General features: G+C 37.5%; 1 protein-coding gene across 14 annotated transcripts in view; it reads right to left on the bottom strand.

Moving 5' to 3' along the window:
* The window catches only part of UBE3D (ubiquitin protein ligase E3D), a 232,181-nt gene that overhangs the window by 181,976 nt on the left and 29,272 nt on the right, over positions 1-20,933 (bottom strand). For all 14 annotated transcript variants that reach the window (XR_008698030.1, XR_008698031.1, XR_008698028.1 and 11 more), the window contains 4 exons: positions 18,021-18,090; positions 9,595-9,664; positions 8,180-8,288; positions 4,245-4,408 (listed from right to left, as the gene is read on the bottom strand). Coding sequence is in view for 10 of the 14 variants with exons in the window: in XM_055534891.1 (XP_055390866.1) it covers positions 4,245-4,408; positions 8,180-8,288; positions 9,595-9,664; positions 18,021-18,090 (413 nt within the window). In the remaining 4 variants the exon portion in view is untranslated. The remainder of the gene's footprint in view (positions 1-4,244; positions 4,409-8,179; positions 8,289-9,594; positions 9,665-18,020; positions 18,091-20,933) is intronic.

Below are 20,933 nucleotides of genomic sequence, written 5' to 3' on the forward strand. Positions count from 1 at the left end.
AGATGGGGTAAAGAGTGAGACAATCAAGGTCCTGGCTCTCCTGGAGTTTACATCCTAGTGCAGGAATTTCAGTAAATTATCAAACATTTGGGAAAAGCAACACCATGAAAGGTAGTACCAAACACAATCGAAAGTCACTCAGTTGTGTCTGACTCTTTGCAACCCCATGGACTATACATATACAGTCCATGGAATTCTCCAGGCCAGAATACTGGAGTGGGTAGCCTTTCCCTTCTCCAGGTGATTGTCCCAATCCAGGGATCAAACCCACGTCTCTCACATTGCAGGTGGATTCTTACCAGCTGAGCCACAAGGGAAACCCAAGAATACTGGAGTGGGTAGCCTATCCCTTCTCCAGTGGATCTTCCCGACCCCGGAATAAAACCGGGGTCTCCTGCATTGCAGGCAGATTCTTTACCAACTGAGCTATCAGGGAAGCCCCTACCAAACACAAGGTCTCTTTTAAAAAAGAGAAAAGTTAGTAATATTCAAGGAAAAAGAGTTAATAAAAAACAGAAGACTTTAATTATTATTCTCACAGAGACTGAGGGAACACTGCATCTGTAAGGCAAGAATAGTTTATGACATTAGAGAAAATTCTGAATAAACACGTACATTTAGACCTTTGAATGAAATTTTAGAAACCAAAGATAAAGAGAAAAATCCTAAGAGACAAAAAGAGGTATAAGCCATTTTCAGATATTCAAGGATTGACTATATTCCAAGTTTAAAAGAACTATTAGACTTATCAAATCAAACAACTGGAACAAAGAATCATGACTTTAAAAACACTGCAAAAATATACATACAATATAATACTATTTGTAAATATTTTTAAAACCATCAAACAATCCTACACTTTTCATGTCTCTTAGCGACCCCATGGACTGCAGCCTACCAAGTTCCTCCATCCATGGGATTTTCCAGGCAAGAGTACTGGAGTGGGGTGCCATTGCCTTCTCCTTTATGGTAACACACTTATACAATAAAAATATAAAGCCATTTATAGTCATTATGCAGGAGTACAAGTGAGAAGTAAGCAAATGGGGTAGAACTTTGGCTTGATACTTCCTTAAGAAGAAACAACCATGGGACTTCCCTGGTGGTCCAGTGCTTAAGAGTCTGCCTTGCCCTGCAGGGGACATGGGTTCCATCCCTGGTTGAGGAACTAAGATCCCACATGGCATGGAGCAATTAAGCACCACGATGAAGACCTGATGCAGCCAAATAAATAAATAAAATATTTTAAAAAAAAGGAGAAGCAACCTCCATCATCAGAATTCAGAATCATAAATGATCTCACCAAAGGAGAGAAAGTATCTTAGGAGGGACAGACTGAACGTGAAGCCTTGTTAAGAAAGAGAGTCGGGGAGGGGAGAACTGGGAGCTTGTAATTAGCAGGTAACAAAGTCCTACTGTACAGCACAGAGAACTATATTCAATACCCTGTGATAAACCTAATGGAAAAGAATATACAAAAAAAAATTTTTTTAAGAGTAGTTTCTTATTTTGGTGAAGAGAATGGATACTAAATAGATATAGGTATTGATAACCAATGTTAAAAATAAGTTTAAGGATGTGTAATAAAAATTTAACGTTAACCACTAAAAAACATTTTTAAATAGACATTTTTTACTTTCAAATCATCAAAGGAAAGCAATGCCACAGAGAAGGCCACCACTGTAAAAGCAGACTAAGTTCAACTATATCAGTAATCACAATAAACAAGAATTAATTAAGTTCACCATTAAAATAAACAGACTGTCACACTGCAGTTTTAAAATATCCAGCTACATGCTGTTTACCAGGTATATGTTAACAAGATATAGACCTAAGATAACATGGGACAGCTGAAAAGAAACAAATGAAAAACAAGATAACAAATCAATAATTTTTTAAAAAAGAAAGTAAATATAGCGATAATAACATCAGGCAAACCAGAATTAAAGAAAAAGAGTATCAAGTGAAAGGAGAGAAAAATCTTACTGATAAAACATGCAATCAATCAAGTTGTTACGGCACAAACCTTGTACATACCTAATTACGTAGCTTCAAAACATGTTACGCAGAAAAAGGCATCAAAACCAGAAGAAAACGACTTTTCCATAACCATAGTGAGATTTAACATGCCCTTCGCAAAAGAGCCACATTTCAAATAAATAAAAAGGGTGAATTAAAAAGTTGTAATAAACTTGACTATATAAACCTAAACATATAAAGGTACACACACACACACGGGCGCCCACACATGCATGCGGCTCCCCTGCTAGCTCAGTGGTAAAGAATCTGCTTGCAATGCAGGAAACTCTGGTTCCATCCCCGGGTCAGGAAGATCCTCTGGAAAAGGAAATGGCAACCCACTCCAGTATTCCTGCCTGGGAAATCTTATGGACAGAGGAGCCCGCTACAATCCATGGGGTCACAAAAGAGTTGGACACAACTGAAGTACTAAATCACAACAAAAATACACACACACACATTCTTCAACAAAGTCCCCAAGGCATCAAATACATAAGCCATATTCTCTGATCATGCCTCAATAAAACACAAGGAGAGTCAACTGTCTGTTTCATTTAGACTGGCATCAGATGGGCAAAAATAAAATCTATGTGGCAGCTTGGGTGTGGGTATAGAGAAAAGGATATTTATAGAAACTTTATGTAGGAGGACAAGCTTGCAATGCCTTTTTGCAAAATAATTTGATATTACCATCAAAATTTTAAAAGTCATACTCTTTGACTTGGTAATTCTACTTTTAGAAATAACTCATAAAAACTATACATAATCACAAAACAAATGTATAACACGCACAGTGCAATACTACTTAAAGCAGCAAAAACATAATATTATCAACAGAAATATGGTTAAATACTTACAGTACATTCATTTCATAAAGTGCCAAGCATTGACATGGAAAGAATCTCCAAGACACAGTGTTGTTGTTGTTGTAAGTGTGAAAAAATACACATGTATCATTCAAATTACGTTAAGACGCAAAAAAGAAAAAACAAAGTGGAAAAATACAGAACATACTTTTTTCTTCTAAAGACGGACATGATGGAGAACCTTCATATTTTACTTTATGTAAGTCTCTACTGTTTGAATATTTTATGACTTGTACTGCTTGTATAATTCAAAGAAAAGACAAGCAATAATTTTTAAGAATTTCTTACTTACTTCCCAGAAGACTGGGATCTTTCTGTTCTTGGTACAAATTTGATCAAACCCATCAGCGAGTACAGGACAAGTATAAGCTTCCAATCTGTTCAAATAAGAACATTTTCTGTTCCCTCTGCCAGGAATGCTCTTCCTCAGAGACGGTTCACTCCCCTAACTGCCTTCACGTTTTCCACTTAAATGTCATTTTATCTGAGGAAGACTTTTCAGTATAAAATGCCAACCTCCTACACCCACACCTCCTCTCCCCAACTATCTTAACTTGCTTTATAGTTCACTAGAATAACTTAATGCCTGTGTCTCAGTGTCCTTGTCTTTAACACAGGGTGATACGTGTACTCACTGGAAAAGACCCTGATGCTGGGAAAGATTGAAGGCAGGAGGAGAAGGGGACAACAGAGGATGAGATGGTTGGATGGTATCACCGACTTGATGGACATGAGTTTGAGCAAGCTCCAGGAGTTAGTGATGGACAAGGAAGCCTGGCGTGCTGTAGTCCACTAGGTTGCAAAGAGTCGGACGTGACTGAGCAACTGGACTGAACTGATACATGCACCTACCCCACAGGATTATTGTTAGGCTTTGAATGAGCTAGGAGCCCTCAGATGAGCACCTGACTTACAGTAAGAGCTCTATCAGTCTTTGATGTTTTGTCTGTTTTGTTTACAGTCTGCCATCCCCCTGTGAGAATGACAACCCTAGGAAACCGGCACTGCGTTTTGTTCACGACTGTATCCCAAATGCCTGGAAAGCGTTTATCAGTAAATATTCATGGCTGTCGAAGCCTGATTTAGTACTGCAGCCTTATGCACAGACAGCTGAGATTACCAAAAAAAAAAAGGTGGGGGGGGCAATTATTTTCAGTAAAAGTAAGCTTTCTGCACATTAGCATAAATAATCTATAATGATCCAATCTATTTTGAAAGCACAATATGTAGCAGTATGATTGCTAGCAGCATCCAGTAGGGAAGTGGCACAGTCCCATTGAATTCCTTAATTTCTTAATACTAACATGGCAGCAGAAAGGAAAACACAAAGTGGAGGGAGCATACGAAAGCATGACTTACTCTGCGTTCCGGCTTTTGATGCATGGCTGGTAGAGGACCTTGACTGCATTCCAGGCAGAACTGGAATCGGCCTTCAATACATCTTCCAACACAGGGAATTTTTGGATACTTGTGGACTGTCCCAAAGATTCAATCACCAAACTGTCTGAGTTTAAAAGCCATAGCTAAAGAAATGAAGAGAAAAGTCTAAGCATAAGCGTATTTAAAAAAAAGAAAAGAATTATCCCCACCCTATCCATATCTCATAAGTGAGTAAGTGAAGTCGCTTAGTCGTGTCTGACTCTTTTCGACCCCATGGACTGTAGCCTACCAGGCTCCTCTGTCCATGGGATTCTCCAGGCAAGAATACTGGAGTGGGTTGCCATTTCCTTCTCCAGAGGACCTTCCCGACCCAGGGATCGAACCTGGGTCTCCCGCATAGTAGGCAGATACTTTACTGTCTGAGCCACCAGGGAAATCCTATTCATATCTCATACCACCACTCAAAAAAGAAAAAAAAAAAAAACTATTTTAAAAGAAGATAAAACTATAAAACACCAAAAAAAAAAAAAAATTGAAAAATCATGTATGCAACTTTGAAGTAGGGTAAGTCTTTCAAAGTACAATGTTTGTAGAGCCGCTGATAACATAGTTTCTAAAGACAATTGATTAGGAGAAAATATGTAACACAAAGTTATTATCCACAATTTATAGATAGCAATGACGGAGGAGCCTGGTAGGATGCAGTCCACGGAGTCGCTAACAGTTGGACACGACTGAGTGACTTCACTTTCACTTTTCACTTTCATGCATTAGAGAAGGAAATGGCAACCCACTCCAGTGTTCTTGCCTGGAGAATCCCAGGGACGGGGAAGCCTAGTGGGCTGCTGTCTATGGGGTCGCACAGAGTTGGATACGACTGAAGCGACTTAGCAGCAGCAGCAATCAGCAAGTGGGAAAAACAGACCAAGAGAGATATAGGTGAGGAATAAGAAAATAATCAAACAGAAGAAATAAGTAATAAATATATTAAAATGTCACTCTAACTAGTAAGGAAATACAAAATTTTTGTGCCACTCCTTTTCACTTATCAGATTGGCAAATACAAAAAGACTGACAACATCGAGCTCAGAAGAAGGGTTTGGAGCAGGTCTTCCCACACACTGCTTGTGGGAGAGTGCTTCTGGATTTGGATTCAGTTGATTAGTTGAGGATTTACTCTCAGGAGAAAGGGTGGGAGGGAAAGAGGAGAAGGCAGGGGAAGGAGTTGGCCAGTGATGTGGACTCAACCTAATCTCACAGGGAGCCCTGGAACCTGAATCCCACCCACAGAATCAGTCCCATTTTGAGACAGGAGATGGCAGGTTTTGTAGCCCAGGGTCAAGTCACAGGCAGTTGGCTGAGCAGGACAGGGGTGGGGGTGAGAGAGGACAAGAAACTCCCCAGGCCAGGCTACATCTGTCCAGACAGGACAAGTCTCTGAACGAGGGCAGCTGTGAGCCGTGAGCGGGCAACTCTCATTCCTGGGAAACGGGGGACCAGCCAAGGAGAAGGGACCTGGGTGGGGTACCAAGAATGTCTGTAGAGGGTAAAGGAGGTTTGTAAAAGATAAATTAGTCCAACTCTTTGGAGGCAATAATTATCAGAGTTTAAAATACACAAGTTCCAAGAGTGATGAGAAAAATCTGTTTCTAACGGACTAAAATACACATGCAAAGATGATTTTCCCTGAAGCACTGTCTTTACCAGCCATACAGTGGAATGCTAATCATTAATAAGAGTCCATATTTACACCAACAAGAAACAGGACTCATGATACATGGTTGAGTCAAGTATACACGTTGAAGAATGATGCTAATCACAGCATTGTGTTATTTTTACAAATACTTGTGGGTGTATTACATATAAACAGGGTGAAAATGGACTGTTAATGATTACCTCTGGATGGTATGACACAGCAGGGCAGAAGAGGGGACAAAATGGAAGGAAGGAGCCCTTCTTTTATGTTCTTCATGTTGTCAGAATGTATTTCAAGAATGTATTACTTTTATAAGAATGAAAAAAATTTTAACTTAAATATACACTAGTAGTAAGTTTAAAAAAATTCCTACTCCTGATTTTCAACTTGAAAAGATGAAAAGAAAATTGAGGGAATTCCCTGGCGGTCCAGTGCTTAGGACTCTCTGCTTCCACTGCAGGGGCACGATCCCTGGTTGGAGGACTAAGATCCTGCAAGACTTGAGGTGGGGCCAAAGGAAAAAAAATGGTGGAAAAAAAAAAAAAGAAAATTAAAGCTGATTTCAGACTATGACTTAGTGTCACCCTTACTTAGAAAATATTTTAACCTTGAATAAAAATTATCTGGAATTAGAGAAGCATGAAGTCCCTGTGATGGATCGTCAGTCACAAAGCAGTATCAAGTAACAACTTCAATTCCCTCCCTCCTTTTAGCTACCATGCTCCCGTACTAGCGTGTCAGGTCCTTGAAGGCATTTTTGTTCTATCCTGAGCACCTAGGACAATGTCTTTCAAATAAGAAGTGCTCATATATGTTTACTGGTTGAATAAAACTGATGTGGAGGCAGACAAGAGACTTGGGCCCGCAGTCTTGGATTTTTACATAATGTCCTAAACTCTTTTCTGCAGTTTAGTATTAGACACCTGTGGTTTATGTAGGGGATGATTCTGCTATCTGTGGAGCCTCTTCTCCAAAACTTGCCACTACTTCTTAAACATCAAAGTGTTGAAATCAGGATCTTGAAGAGATCTCTGCACTTCCATTTTCACTGCAGCACTGTTTACAATAGCCAAGATGCAGAAGCAATGTAAATGCCCACCAACGATGTACGGATTAAGAAAATGTGGTGTACACACCCAGTGGGATATTAGCCTTTAAAAAGAAGGAAATCTTGTAACATGTGACAATACAGATGAACCCCAAAGACATTATGATAAATAAAACAAGACACAGCAGGATAATACTGTATGATTCCATTTACATGAAGAATTTACAATAGTCTAACTCTGATGGTGGAAGGGATTGGGGGCAGGAGGAGAAGGGGACGACAGAGGATGAGATGGCTGGATGGCATCACCGACTTGATGGACGTGAGTTTGAGTGAACTCCAGGAGTTGGTGATGGACAGGGAGGCCAGGTGTGCTGCGATTCATGGGGTCGAAAAGAGTTGGACACAACTGACCAACTGAACTGAACTGACTGAACTCATAGAGGTAGAGAGTAGAATGGTGGCTGCCAGGGCTGGAGGGAGGGAGAAACAGGGAGTGGCTAATCAAAGCGTATAAGGTTTTAGTTGGGAAAGATGAGTAAGTTCCAGGGACCTGCTGTACAACATTGTGCCTATAATTAACAATGCTGGAATATAACATATAAAATAATATTTTTATAATACAAAAATCTGTAAAAAGGGTAGATTATGTTAGGTGTTCTTACCACACACACACACACACACAAAACGATAAAAGCAGGATCAACAGAACATATTTTAAACATAAGAGTATCAAATAAAGAGGTAAAAAGTGAAAAAGAGAATTGTGTTAGACTGACAAAGAAAGCCATTAAAAACTGAAAGCAGAAAAACTTTATTTTGTGGCATGAGCTCCTCCAGAACAGGAATTAGGTTTTATTTCTCTGTGAATTCCTAGTACCTAGCACATTACTGTTGTTGTTTAGTCGCTAAGTCATGTCCAGCTCTTTTTGCGAACCCATGACTACAGCCCACCAGGCTCCTCTGTCCATGGGATTTCTACACAGTGGCAGGTAAATCATTTGTTATTCAATTAAAGGCGCTTGATTTGTGAATTAAGCTGACATTAAAATTTTAAAAATTTTGATCACTTATTTTCTAGACTTGAGAATTAAGAATAACAAAACCCAAAGAATTTCTGAGCCCCTGAACTAGTAGGCTACAAAAAACTGGGCAAAAATCACTTCTTACCAGAATGTATACTTTGTCATCATGACCTTGAATAGTGAATCTAAAAGTGCTTCTAGCAGAGGAGAGTTCCACCATACACTGGGCGATAATGCTCTGTACAAACTGAGACCTGTTTGAACAGAAACCAATTTTCTTAATGAGCCTCTCATAATAACTAACAATAAGAGCCCCAAATACCCACAGGGTACTGAAGAAGCAGAGGTGGCTGCATGCCAGATTTTTCTGTATGCTGCCCATTCCCTCACAATTTGTGCTAATTTTAATCTATTTTTAACGTATTTGGTATTTGTGCCAGTCTTTGTGAGATCTTAGTTCCCCAAACAGGGATCGAACCCATGTTCCCTGAAGTAGAAGCATGGAGTCCTAATCACTGAACCACCAGAGAAGTTCTTGAGCCAGTCTTTCTATACCCTATTCTTCAATCATTAATACATTTTCCACCCCAGCCTATCTACGTGAAAAGTAAGAAGTATTACTTGCTCAGTCGTGTCCGACTCTTTGTGACCCCATGGACTGTAGCCTGCCAGGCTACTCTGTCCATGGGATTCTCCAAGCAAGAATACTGGAGTGGGTAGCCATTCCCTTCTCCAGGGGATCTTCCTGACCCAGGGATTGAACCCAGGTCTCCTGCATTGCAGGCAGATTCTTTACCATCTGAGTCACCAGGGAAGCCTAACCTAAGTATTTCCTCCATGAAATTAAAAAAAATACACTGTTAGATTAGTCAATATTCCATTTGAGCTGTGGTAAATTAAACAGTGAATAACTAAGTTATAAAAGAAGATGAGAAATTTCCTTCCAAACATTAGACAGTATTATCTCCAATGTTTTCTATTTGCTTCCCCTCAGAGTGTCAGATCTGAGATGCATAATCAAAGTATTTATAAGAAGATGCAGTTCAAGGTTATAGTCAGAGGGCCATAATTTTTAGACATCAATAAATGAACTGAAAGACAAGCTACAGTTAACTTTCGTTTGCAAACTAAAAAGATTCAAAGAAAAGAAATACTAATGAATTTAGTGGATACGCAATATTCTTTTTAAAAACACAGAAGTCATTTGAAAACTAACCCATGTTGCAAGTAAGTTAAACTAAAACCAGAAATAATTACTCAAAAACCTATGGATGATTATAAGACCTTGGATATCTAGCACATAGAAAGAGCACAAAAAAATTTCAGAATTAGATTTATAAGAGCACAGTTGTTTATATCATTATGTAAACAAACCATAAATAAATCTTCAAATCTTTCATATCTGTGGTTTCATTCTACTACCTAAAAGCCCTTCCAAAGGCTTTCATTTTTCCTTTCCAAGCAAACAGGCGTATAAATAAAAATGAATTCCTAAATAATCAATTGTTCTCATCTTTCTTTACATGTGAAATTACAGAACAAACAATTTGCTATTTGTACCTTGGTATGATGGGAAAATTTCTTTCAGATGGCAGAATAATTATCTCCGTCATATAAAACTTAGTGGTTTCTAGAAACAAAAAATAAGAATGTTAAAAAGCTCCACAATTAGTATTTCTATTGTGGGCATGTTGGTCTCAAATTATGACATTCAAAATAAATATCTGATATACTGGTACAATGAATATTCAGTAAAACTTTTCTAAAAGCGACTTAGCTCCGGAAGACAAAGATTGATGAAACTATAAAATGACAGCCCTGAGCCTTCAGATAGCTCAGTGTTGTTTCAGAAGGGCACGCCCTAGATGAGTCTGGTGCAGCAAGACTGTTCACAAATTTTCATGGTTATAAAAACTAGGCACATCACAACCATAGTCCACTCATCTAACACTCAGTCTTTTGGTTTCCTCATTTCTGTAGAGTAGCCACAGTCCTAGGAGTCACTGAAAAAGCCTCTTTAATCATAGTATTCTAAAGCCCAAGCACAGAAGCTGTGAACCTTACATTAATATTTACCCAGAATCTCAATGAGTGTATTAATATCCAATTTTTACCAAATCTGGTTATTGGATTACTTCATTTACAGAAAAATTTAAACTAAATGTTTAACAGAAATGAACATAAACATAACCATTTTTGATTTTTTAAAAAAATCCATGAAAAATGTTCACTCACTAGTAATGAAATGGAAATTAAAATGAAATATTTTTAGTATCAAATAGAAAAATATTTTTGAAAAATAAATAGTAGCAGCAATGATGATATGGAGAAACAGTTACACTTATTCTCCTTCTGCTGTCAGGATTGCAAATAACAGATTTTTGGAAAGCCACTTGGTGAAGGCATTAAAAATATATATACATTTTGGCTGAGAATTGGTTGAGAAAATCAAAGTGAAAAAAAAAAATGCATACATTTTAACACCATAATTAAATGCCTTATCTCAAAGAAATACTCACAGATATCTGTAAACGTTTATCTATTAAGGTGCTTACAATAAATTAATAGAAAATACTACAAAATTAAATTTCTAAAAAGTGAGGATGGTTGAATTAAATAAACATCTTTATATTTCAGCAAGAGAATTTTATAGTCATTAAAAGTGGTGTGCCAACAAATTTTTAATTGTTTTAATAAGATGAAAAATTGTTCCTTGTAGATCTTCTGTAAACGTTTACAACTGCTCAATGCAACACACAGAAAAAGGCAAAAAAAAAGGATTTTTTTTTTGAATCATTACGATGACTTTATATATTTCCCCTTGAAGTTCAATTTCCCACTTTACTACTTAAAATCATGCTATTAGATGCAGAATTGAACTTTTTAACATTCTAAAGTGATCCTTTTGTCCCAGTTGTTGTCGAAACTATAGTTTAATTCCACAATTTTAATCCCACAAGGTAGTACTAATTTACACAATTAACATTCACTTAGTGTCACCAACATATTGACCACTTTCTTTACCAATCCTTCAAGAACTTAGACCCTCTTTCTGGAGTCATTTCTTTTGCTTAATATACTGGTAAAATTTCTTTTCATAAGAAACCAAATCACTAGAATTGAATTATCCTAGTTTTTGCTTGACAGAGAATATATTTATCTTTGTCTTGATTCTTTCGTATTAGGACATTTTCTCCTGATATAAAATCCTAGGTTAACAGTTTTTAACCTTTGTGCACACTATCATTCTCCTGTCTTCAGATCTCTATTTCTGCTGTCCCTTTGAAGGTAATGTCTTTTTCCCTGGTTACTTTAGAATTTTTCATTTTCCATTTTTTTAATTTTCCCTCAGTATCACTGTGACGTATCTAGCTATATATTTCTATGTATTTCTCTCATTTGGGCCTCATACACTTAGAATTCACTGGACTTCAGACTACAAATTGTAGTTCTTCGTCACTTTTGCAAAATCCTCAGCAATTCTCTCTGCAAATACTATGCTCTAGTCTATTTCTTTCTTCTAGAAGCACGATCAAACATGCATTAGATCTCCTCTGCGTTTTATGTCTCTTACCCTTTCTCCTGTATTTTTTACCTTCTTGTCTCTCTGTGCTGAATTACAGATTTTTCTTCTCATCTATCTTCTGTTCACTAATTCTTGCTCCATGCTGTGCCTAATCTGCTGTTAAGCTACCCACTGAGTTTTAAATTTCAATTATATTTTTAAGAAATTCTGTTGCAGATCTTCTCCAAATATGCTTACTGTTGCCTTTACCCTTTGATTATTTCAAACCTGTCTTTTATGCTGTTAAATACAGTAAGCATGGGAGAAGGCAATGGCACCCCACTCCAGTACTGTTGCCCAGAAAATCCCATGGATGGAGGAGTCTGGTAGGCTGCAGTCCATGGGGTCGGTAAGAGTCGGACACGACTGAGCGACTTCACTTTCACTTTCCACTTTCATGCACTGGAGAAAGAAATGGCAACCCACTCCAGTGTTCTTGCCTGGAGAATTCCAGGGACAGAGAAGCCTGGTAGGCTGCAATCCATGGGGTCGCACAGAGTTGGACACAACTGAAGCAACTTGGCAGCAGGAACAGTAAACATGGTCATTTTAGTTTATATCTGATAATTCCAGTAACAGGTGTCTGTTTCTATTGTTTGCTGTTTTTGTTATTTCTCACTGATAGAAGTCTAGTTTACTTATGTGCCTATTTATGTTTGGTTGTATGGTACACACTGTACTTGAAAAATTCTTTGTGGGAATAATATAAGTTTTCACAATGAGGTATTTTCTTCCAGAGATGACTTGCAATTGATTTTCCCAGGCCCGTGGCATTATGTCTAGTTCAAAGCAGACTAACCACGTTCAAGATCTGAAATTCCTACAGTCTCAAAGGATTGATATTTGTCTGTAATTTCACAGGCTTGTATTCACTTGTGATTTGCCTTCACTGTGCCGTGTAGTCATTCAGGGTCTCATATTTTTGTGCAGTCACCTGTTAGATTCTCACTTTGTGTAGTCTTCAATATCAAAAGTTCTAATTTTAGAGCACTGGCAAATGCAAGGAAAAGATGGTTTTTAATTTTATGCTAACCTCTGTTGAGTATGCTTTTGTGGTAATCTACATATTTTCCATTTATCTTGCTCTTCATTCCTTCCTGTGGATTCCAATTAGCATCCGCTTATCTTTCACTTCAGCCTGAAGAACTGTCCTTAGTATTGTCTGCTAGTAATGCATTGTTTCCACCTATTTATTAAAAAAGTCGTTGTTTTGCCTTCAGTTTTGAGGTAGTGTTTTACTGGATACAGAATTATTAATTGAGAGGTGTTACTGTTTTCTCCCCCAATATTTTGAATTTCAAGATTCTCTCTTCATCTCTTGCTTTTATCAGTTTGACTACAATATGCCTGAATGAAATGTTCTTTGTGTTTATCCTACTTGAATTCACTGCAATAGTTGGATCCAAAAGTTAAAATATTTCACCAAATTTCACAACATTTCACCCATTTTTTCCCTGATGTTTTTTCTCCTCACCTTCTAAAGCTCCACTTACACATTTACTAAAACACTTAACATCGTTCCACAAGTCTGATATTCTCTTCATTTTGAGACTTTATTCCTGCCTGTTTGGATTGATTAATTTCTATTCACCTATCTTCCCTGGTAGCTCAGATAGTAAAGAGTCTGCCTGCAGTGCAGGAGACCTGGGTTCGATCCCTGGGTCGGGAAGATCCGCTGGAGAAAGGAATGGCAACCCACTCCAGTATTCTTACCTGGAGAATTCCATGGACAGAGGAGCCTGGCAGGCTACAGTTCATGGGTTTGCAAAGAGTTGGACACAGCTAAGCAACTAACACTTTCATTATCTTCAACAATTTTTGTTTGTTTCTATCATCTCAAATATGAGGTTTTAGTTAATCCAGTGAATTTTTCTTTAGTTACTGTACTTTTCAGCTCTGTAATTACCAACTGGGTGTTTCTCTGAAGTTTCTAATTTGTTGAGATTTGCTATTAATTTGTCTTTTTAATTCTTTGCCATATTTATAATTAGTTATTTTGACATCTTTGTCTGCTAATTTAATATTTGTGCTTCTTCAGCATCCATTGACTCCTGCTTTTTCCTTGAGTATGAACCACTCCTGTCTCTTTCTTTGCATGGCTAATAATTTCTAGAAGGAAATAGGATATTATTGTAATCAGTCAGTTCAGTCGCTCAGTTGTGTCCGACTCGTTGCGACCCCATGAATTGCAGCATGCCAGGCCTCCCTGTCCGTCACCAACTCCTGGAGTTCACCCAAATTCATGTCCATCGAACTGTAGTAATTCAGGATTTTCTTTTATCCTTTGAAGGGTTGTTGGTTTATACGTCAATTAATAAGCTTGGACTAAAAAACCACGAAATATGCCTTCCCACAGTATGTAGTCACCATGTCTATGCTCAGTTGTCTTTTGCTTAGCCTGACTCCCTAGAGAGTACTTGCTATCTCTACATAGTTTGGCTATCAGCAAATCTAGGGCAAGGTTCTTCTCAAATACTTCAAACCACTAAGGCTTCCACCTTCTGCTACCCAAATTGTATATGGACTAAGGAATGAACCAAAGGCACAATAAATGTTCAGGTCTCTCTAAGCTTTCAGTTCCTAATGGACTCCTTGGCATCTATTGTATGTATGTAGAGTTTAGCAATCAGTCAGAGCTATGCTAAGAAGTTATTAGCTCAGCCCTTCCAGGACATTCTTGCTTTCAAAATATCCCCTCTTAAATTTCTACTTTCTCCTTTGCCTACCCTGAACCGAATCTTTAACCACCTATAAATAATAAAGCTGTGTTTTTTCTCCTTCCCAAATTCAGGGGCTAGGGGCTCCATTGGGGATTCACTAATTTACTTTTAGAGTAGATGTGGGTAACGTTCTCTTATATTACCCCCTGACACACGCTCACATACAATGACCTCCTAATATACTTAGGTATCACATCAAGCAAAAAAGCCACAAATTTGCCATTTTAGCCCAAAGCAGTAGCAGTTTTTGATAACGGAACATCTCTCAAATCATTGCTTCATTTCGGTTATTTTCTAGTAGCTGTTCTTCTGAACTTGTACAGTTCTGTACTTGATTCCTTCAGAGGGGAACTATGCATTCTCTTTATGCCACCATTTTTGAAACTATGGGTGTGCTCAGTCGCTCAGTCACGTCCAACGCTTTGGGACCCCATGGACTGTAGTCTGCCAGGCTCCTCCATCAATGAAATTTTCCAGGCAAGAATACTGGAGCAGGTTGCCATTTCTTACTCCAGGGGATCTTCCTGACCCAGGGATCAAACTCGAGTCTCTTGCGTTTCCTGCATTGCCAGGCAGGTTCTTTACCACTGTACCACCTGGGAAGCTCCATTGGGGATTCACTAATTTACTTTTAGAGTAGATGTGGGTAACGTTCTCTTATATTACCCCCTGACACACGCTCACATACAATGACCTCCTAATATACTTAGGTATCACATCATAAAGATTTTTGGTTAAATTGCTATTCAGTGTTCACATGATTGTAACCATAATCATACCCTGGGATTGCTCCTTTTTTGTTTAATCTTCTGTTTCCCACAGTGCATAACTGCTTGCCTTTTCATGTGTTTTGTTTTCCAAACACGTTTAGCTAATTTTGCCCATATGACAAAATGGCTTGTCTCCAGATTATTTGTTATATGTGGTCAAACAATTCAATGACTATCAGTTTTGGTGTATAACTGAAAAAAATCTTTCTATTACAATCTTCTCTGTGCTTGCTTCAATCCAGACTGTTATTCTCTGGGCCTGCTGTACACCCCTCCCAGTGGGATTCCTTAACTCATTCTCCTGTGTTGAATAATCTGCTCCCCAAATCCCACATTTTTTCTTTTGAGGTTCAGTTCCTACTTTTGCTGATGCATAACCCTATGGTAGATTCCCTAAGGAAAATATAACTTTGAGGTCCATGTTTTGAGGCCCTGTAGCTCCAAAAATGTATTTATAATCTTCATGCTTGACTATCTGCTGAATTTTGGGTTGAAAATCTTTTTCCTTCTAAATTATGAGGGCATTTTTCATCATCTTCTAGCTTTCAATGCTGCTGTTAAGAAGTTCAGTGCCATTCTAATTCCTAATCCTTTGTACATTACCTGCTTTTTGCTCTCTAGAAGCTTCGTTCTTGGTGTTCGGAGATTACTCTGTGATCTGGCTTTAAGCAGCTTCCTCATCATCCTTCATTAATTGTTTAAGACAGTTAATGGACACTTTCAGTTTTCAGCCGGGGCCCATAAGTCCTCGTTCTAGGAAATATCTTTTTAGTGTGTTTTTAGTATTTTTGTTCTTGATGGATTTTTATTTGTTATTTTATTTATTTATATATATATAATATTATATGTATTATAAATATATTATTTATATTTTATTTGTTATGATGGATTTCCCACACCCTGTTGTCTCTATTCTCTTTCTAGAATTTTCAGCTAGATGCTGGATGTCCTAAAAGGCTCATTTCATTCACTCATTCAACAAATATTTACTGGGTACCCACTAGATGTCAAATACCATTCTAAGGGCTAAACTCATTGTGATAAATGAGATAGACAATATTCCTATCCTTAGGAAACTTACATGATCTTTTTTTTTTTAATTTCCTTTCCAATTTTCAATCTCTGTCTTTTGATCCTGATTTCTGAAATAATTCCTTAATTTTATCTTCTTTTGGTTAGTTTTTTTTTTTAAAGCTATTACATCTTTAATGTGACACTCTCTGAATTGTAGAGGCAGTATTATTTCATTTCTCCAAGGACATTTATTATGGTTTTTTAAGAGATTTTTTTTTTCTGTTTTATACATAATTTGTTTCTTTTCAATGCCCATGCCCTGTGCACTTGATTATTTATTTGCTTTGGACTCTCTTTAACATTTATTGATTCTCAGAAATCTGTTCATATTTAAATGTAAAGTTATAAAATGCTAAGAGAAAGTTCTTGGGTGTAGTTATAAGGTTTGTTGACAGTAGAATGGCTGAATATAATTTTTTGCTGTTGCTGAATGATCCCTAAGAATCAGTGTCTGCAGATCTTTTCTCTGGTTAGTCCACTTACATTATTCCAAGAAAGGCTGCTGCAATCTCCTACCGTTAATGTACAAGCAAGTTGCAAAGAGAGAAAGAGTCTCAGGAATCTAAAGGCTCCTATACAAACTTTGAATTAAAACTTCCTGCTTTCAGCCCCTTGTCCGTGATAACTTCTATCTCTCAATTCTGTCCATTTCTGGGATTCCACAGCTGAGTTCTGGTTCCCTCATGATAAGATGATCAGTCTTCTGCAGACACCACGGCTGCAGCCTCCTCCACACAGCCAAGTGTGTTCCCACCCCTCTCTCAGCTTTACAGCTTCCAAAGATGTCTGCTTACACCTCCGGTTCACATCACTGTTGTCTCCTCTCCACTTCTCTTTTGCCTCCATGGATGTCCTTTTTTTTTTTTTTTTTAATTCCTTAACTGACTTTTTAACTGGGCTTCAGGGAGGAGAGAAAAACATGAAAAAAGTCAATTCACCTTATTTAGCTGGAAGCCTTAAGATTTTCTAAACTGTTGCTAAGGGACTTGCTTTCATTCTCCAAAAATGACATTGAGGGTGGCATGCTATACTGCTACTCATGATTCCTTTTCTGTTCACTCTGAGCAAGTAACTACTTATGAGATTCTGATGATCTTAAAAAACAAACAAAAAATGCCACCATCTGCTTTCCCTTGAGGACGGCAGTTTCACTTAAATCCCATCTTCTAATTAATTATATTAAAAACAATTATTCTTCACCCATGAAGCTAACATGTGCTGGAGCTCTCTAGACATTTTTAAACCACATCTATAAAGAGTAATGAATTTTAATTATCAGGATTTTCATTATTAAACTTTATAGTGGCATAACACAGATTTTACACAAAATATAATTAACACTACTGGGAAAAAGAACAAGGAACAGAGTATACAACTCAGAATGTGTTTTCTTCCATTTCAACAACTTCTGTGTACCCCCCTCCCCCATTCCCAAGCCTCAAAACACAGCCCTAAGGCAGACAACAACCAAGAAAAGCATCTCCTCCATTATCCCTGGTAACCAATTCCTCTGACTGAGGAGTGGTATTTAAAAAAAAAGCTTCCATCTTCTTTGAGAAACAAACTTTATACTACTTTTTATCTACAAAGAAGATATACAATATTGAAACGATCCAAATTCTGAATGCTTAAGACTCATTACGATGTACTTATCAAGGTCAAAATACACAAACTTCTTGGCATATTGGATGATATATTAGTTGATTTCTATTTTTAAAAGCATCAATTCTCAATTCTATAACATGTATTAGTCATCTCTCTTTCATATATATGTCCCATAAAATCTCCTGTTTTGTTTTTTTTTATACATAACAAGAAGGCAGTCATTTGGGCTTTTTTGTATTATGAAATTCTTACCTGATGACACAGTCTCTCCCAACATTACCTTGCAACGCTTACAAATTACTTTGGTATTTGCCTTTGGTTTCTGTAGAATAGAAAAATGTCATTTAAATGTCATTCAGCTTTTCTTAAAAGGAATATATAATTTTAACATGATCTCCCGAGTATACATTGAACTTTACATTTTATTTTGCCATCTCCTAAATACTGGGAATACACTTAGCTTGTATGCATAAACCACATGCACAGAGATCTTTCTTTTTCAAGTCTAAAGACAAAATAATGAACAGAACGATTATTCCAAACCAAGTCACTTCCTTATAATCTACATGTGCCAAGTAATTTGAACAAGAAGCATCTTAAAAATTCTAAAAAGCACCTCAATATTCTTGATTAGAATGTGTATGAGTGTGTGCTAAGTCACTTCAGTTGTGTCCGACTCTTTGCGACCCTGTGAACTATAGCCTGTCAGGCCTGCCAGGCTCCTCTGTTTAAGGGATTCTCCGGGCAAGAAAACTGGAGTGGGTTGTCGTGCCCTCCTCCAGGGGATTTAGAATAAAATAGGCAGGCAACAAAGGTAGAAAGGTAGGTGACTTGCCCCAACTCATATGTTTAGAAAACAGAAGAATGAGAACTTGAACTCATATTATTCTGACTCCCAGTCCAGGGCAACTTATGTAAAAGTAATCTATAATTCATAACCACCATGAGAAATTAAAAATACTTAACCCACTCATATAATTCTATTTTTCCATTTAATATATGTACTATACCTGAAAAGACAGAGACAGTGTTCTGAAACATTGTTAAACTTAAAAAATCCAACTTTATCAACAGGGATATAGATTAAAACAGCTAGCAGTTTTTCTAGAATAATTCTAGAATTATTAGAATAATTGTTTCTAATTATTAAGAAAACAAAAGACTAAACTTTTAAACACAGAGAACAGATCTGTGGTTATTAGAGGTTGCAGGGATGGGCAAAAATGGGTGAAGGTGGTCAAAAGGTGTTGTTGCTCAGTTGCTGAGTCATGTCTGATTCTTTGCCACCCCATGCACGGCAGCACACCAGACTCCTCTGTCCTCCATTATACAGATTTTACCAATTCTGTTAGACGTATCATCTGGTGTCAGGTTTTTTGAATCAAAATTCACACATTTGATTGTATGAGGCACTGTTTTTTTTTATAGTTTGTTTTAAATTTTTTTTTATTTATTTTGGCTGTGCTGAATCTTCATTGCTACACATGGGCTTTCTCTACTTGTGGTGTGGGGGCTTCTCATTGTGGTGGCTTCTCTTGGTAGAGCACAGGCTCTAGGTGCACAGGCTTAGTCGCCTCAGAGCTTCTGAAATCTTCCTAGACCAGGGACTGAACCCGTGTCCCCTGCATTGCCAGGTGGATTCTTAACCACTGGACCACCAGGGAATTCTGGTTGTTGTTGTTCAGCTGCTAAGTTGTGTCCGACTCTGCAACCCCAAAGACTGCAACATGCCAGGCTTCCCTGTCCCTCACTATCTCCCTGAGTTTGCTCAGGTTCGTGTTCATTGAGTTGATTATGCTACCTAACCATCTTATCCTCTACTGCCACCTTCTCCTTTTGCCTTCAATCTTCCCCAGCATCAGGGCCTTTTCTAATCAGTTGGCTCTTCACATCAGGTGGCCAAAATATTGGACCTTCAGCTTCAGCAACAGTCCTTCCAATAAATATTCAGGGTTGATTCTCTTTAGGATTGACTAGTTTGATCTCTGTGCTGTCCAAGGGACTCTCAAGAGTCTTCTCCAGCACCACAATTCGAAAACATCAATTCTTTGCTGCTCAGCCCTCTTTATGATCTAACTCTCACATCCATACATGACTACTGGAAAAACCAAGCTTTGACTATATGGACCTTTGTCAGCAAAGTGATGTCTCCGCTTTTTAATGCACTGTATAGGTTTGTCATAGCTTTCCTTTCAAGGAGCAAGTGTTTTTTAATTTCATGTTTGCACTCACTGTCCTCAGTGATCTTGGAGCCCAAGAAAATAAAATCTGTCACTGTTTCCACTTCTTCCCCTTTTATTTGCCATGAAGTGATAGGATCGTATGCCCATCAGATGCTAAAGGCCTGCTATTGTGTCACTGAGTAATAATTGTTTATTTTGTCTGGTGTGAAAATGACACTGTGGTCATGCAAAAAAGAAAAATCTATATAGGAGTGAATTGACATAATGTTTAGAATTTGGTTTAAAGCACTTGAGCAAAAAACTAAAAATAAAAGGGGTAGATGAAGCATACTGTATGAATCAAGATGACTGATGGAAGTTCATAATTCTATTTTTTTACATTTGCAAATGTTTACAAAGTTCAACACATTATTTTAAGAAAAAAGAAATCCTCATGAACTTAACAAAACAAACAACCAAAAAAGAAAAAAAAAAAAAAAAAAGGTAAAACTGTTAGTCATACTTACTGGCAAAAATAGCAATGTTCAATTTCATTTGTTCTTTAAAATATAGGATGAAGTCATATGTGTGGCTACTTTCTAAGTCTAGAACAATATTATGAATCTTATCGAAAGTTGAGATGCCACCTTTATCAATCTGCTTATCAGATGCAAAATTTTAATTTCATTGGCAGGCATAAAAAATATCACGAGAGAATAGATCTAAGAATAGGGAAATCTTCAGTAGATGTCTTTTGAAAAGAAAAGGTATACTGCCGTATTCACAGAGGCACAAAAAAAATGCTGTACACACACAGGGGTATTGAAGGAAAGGAATAAGAGTTGAACTTTACATTTGTTTATGCTCTTTTTTGGTCATTTATGAATATTGTAATTCAAGAGATATGCTTTGGAGTAATTCATTGTCAAGGATGCCTTAAGCAGAATTAAAATCTGCATTCCTCATGCTGAGGTGAGTTATCTCTTAAAATTTTTTCCCACAG

Source organism: Bubalus kerabau, chromosome 9, assembly GCF_029407905.1.
Source record: "Bubalus kerabau isolate K-KA32 ecotype Philippines breed swamp buffalo chromosome 9, PCC_UOA_SB_1v2, whole genome shotgun sequence".
Classification (NCBI taxonomy): domain Eukaryota; kingdom Metazoa; phylum Chordata; class Mammalia; order Artiodactyla; family Bovidae; genus Bubalus; species Bubalus kerabau.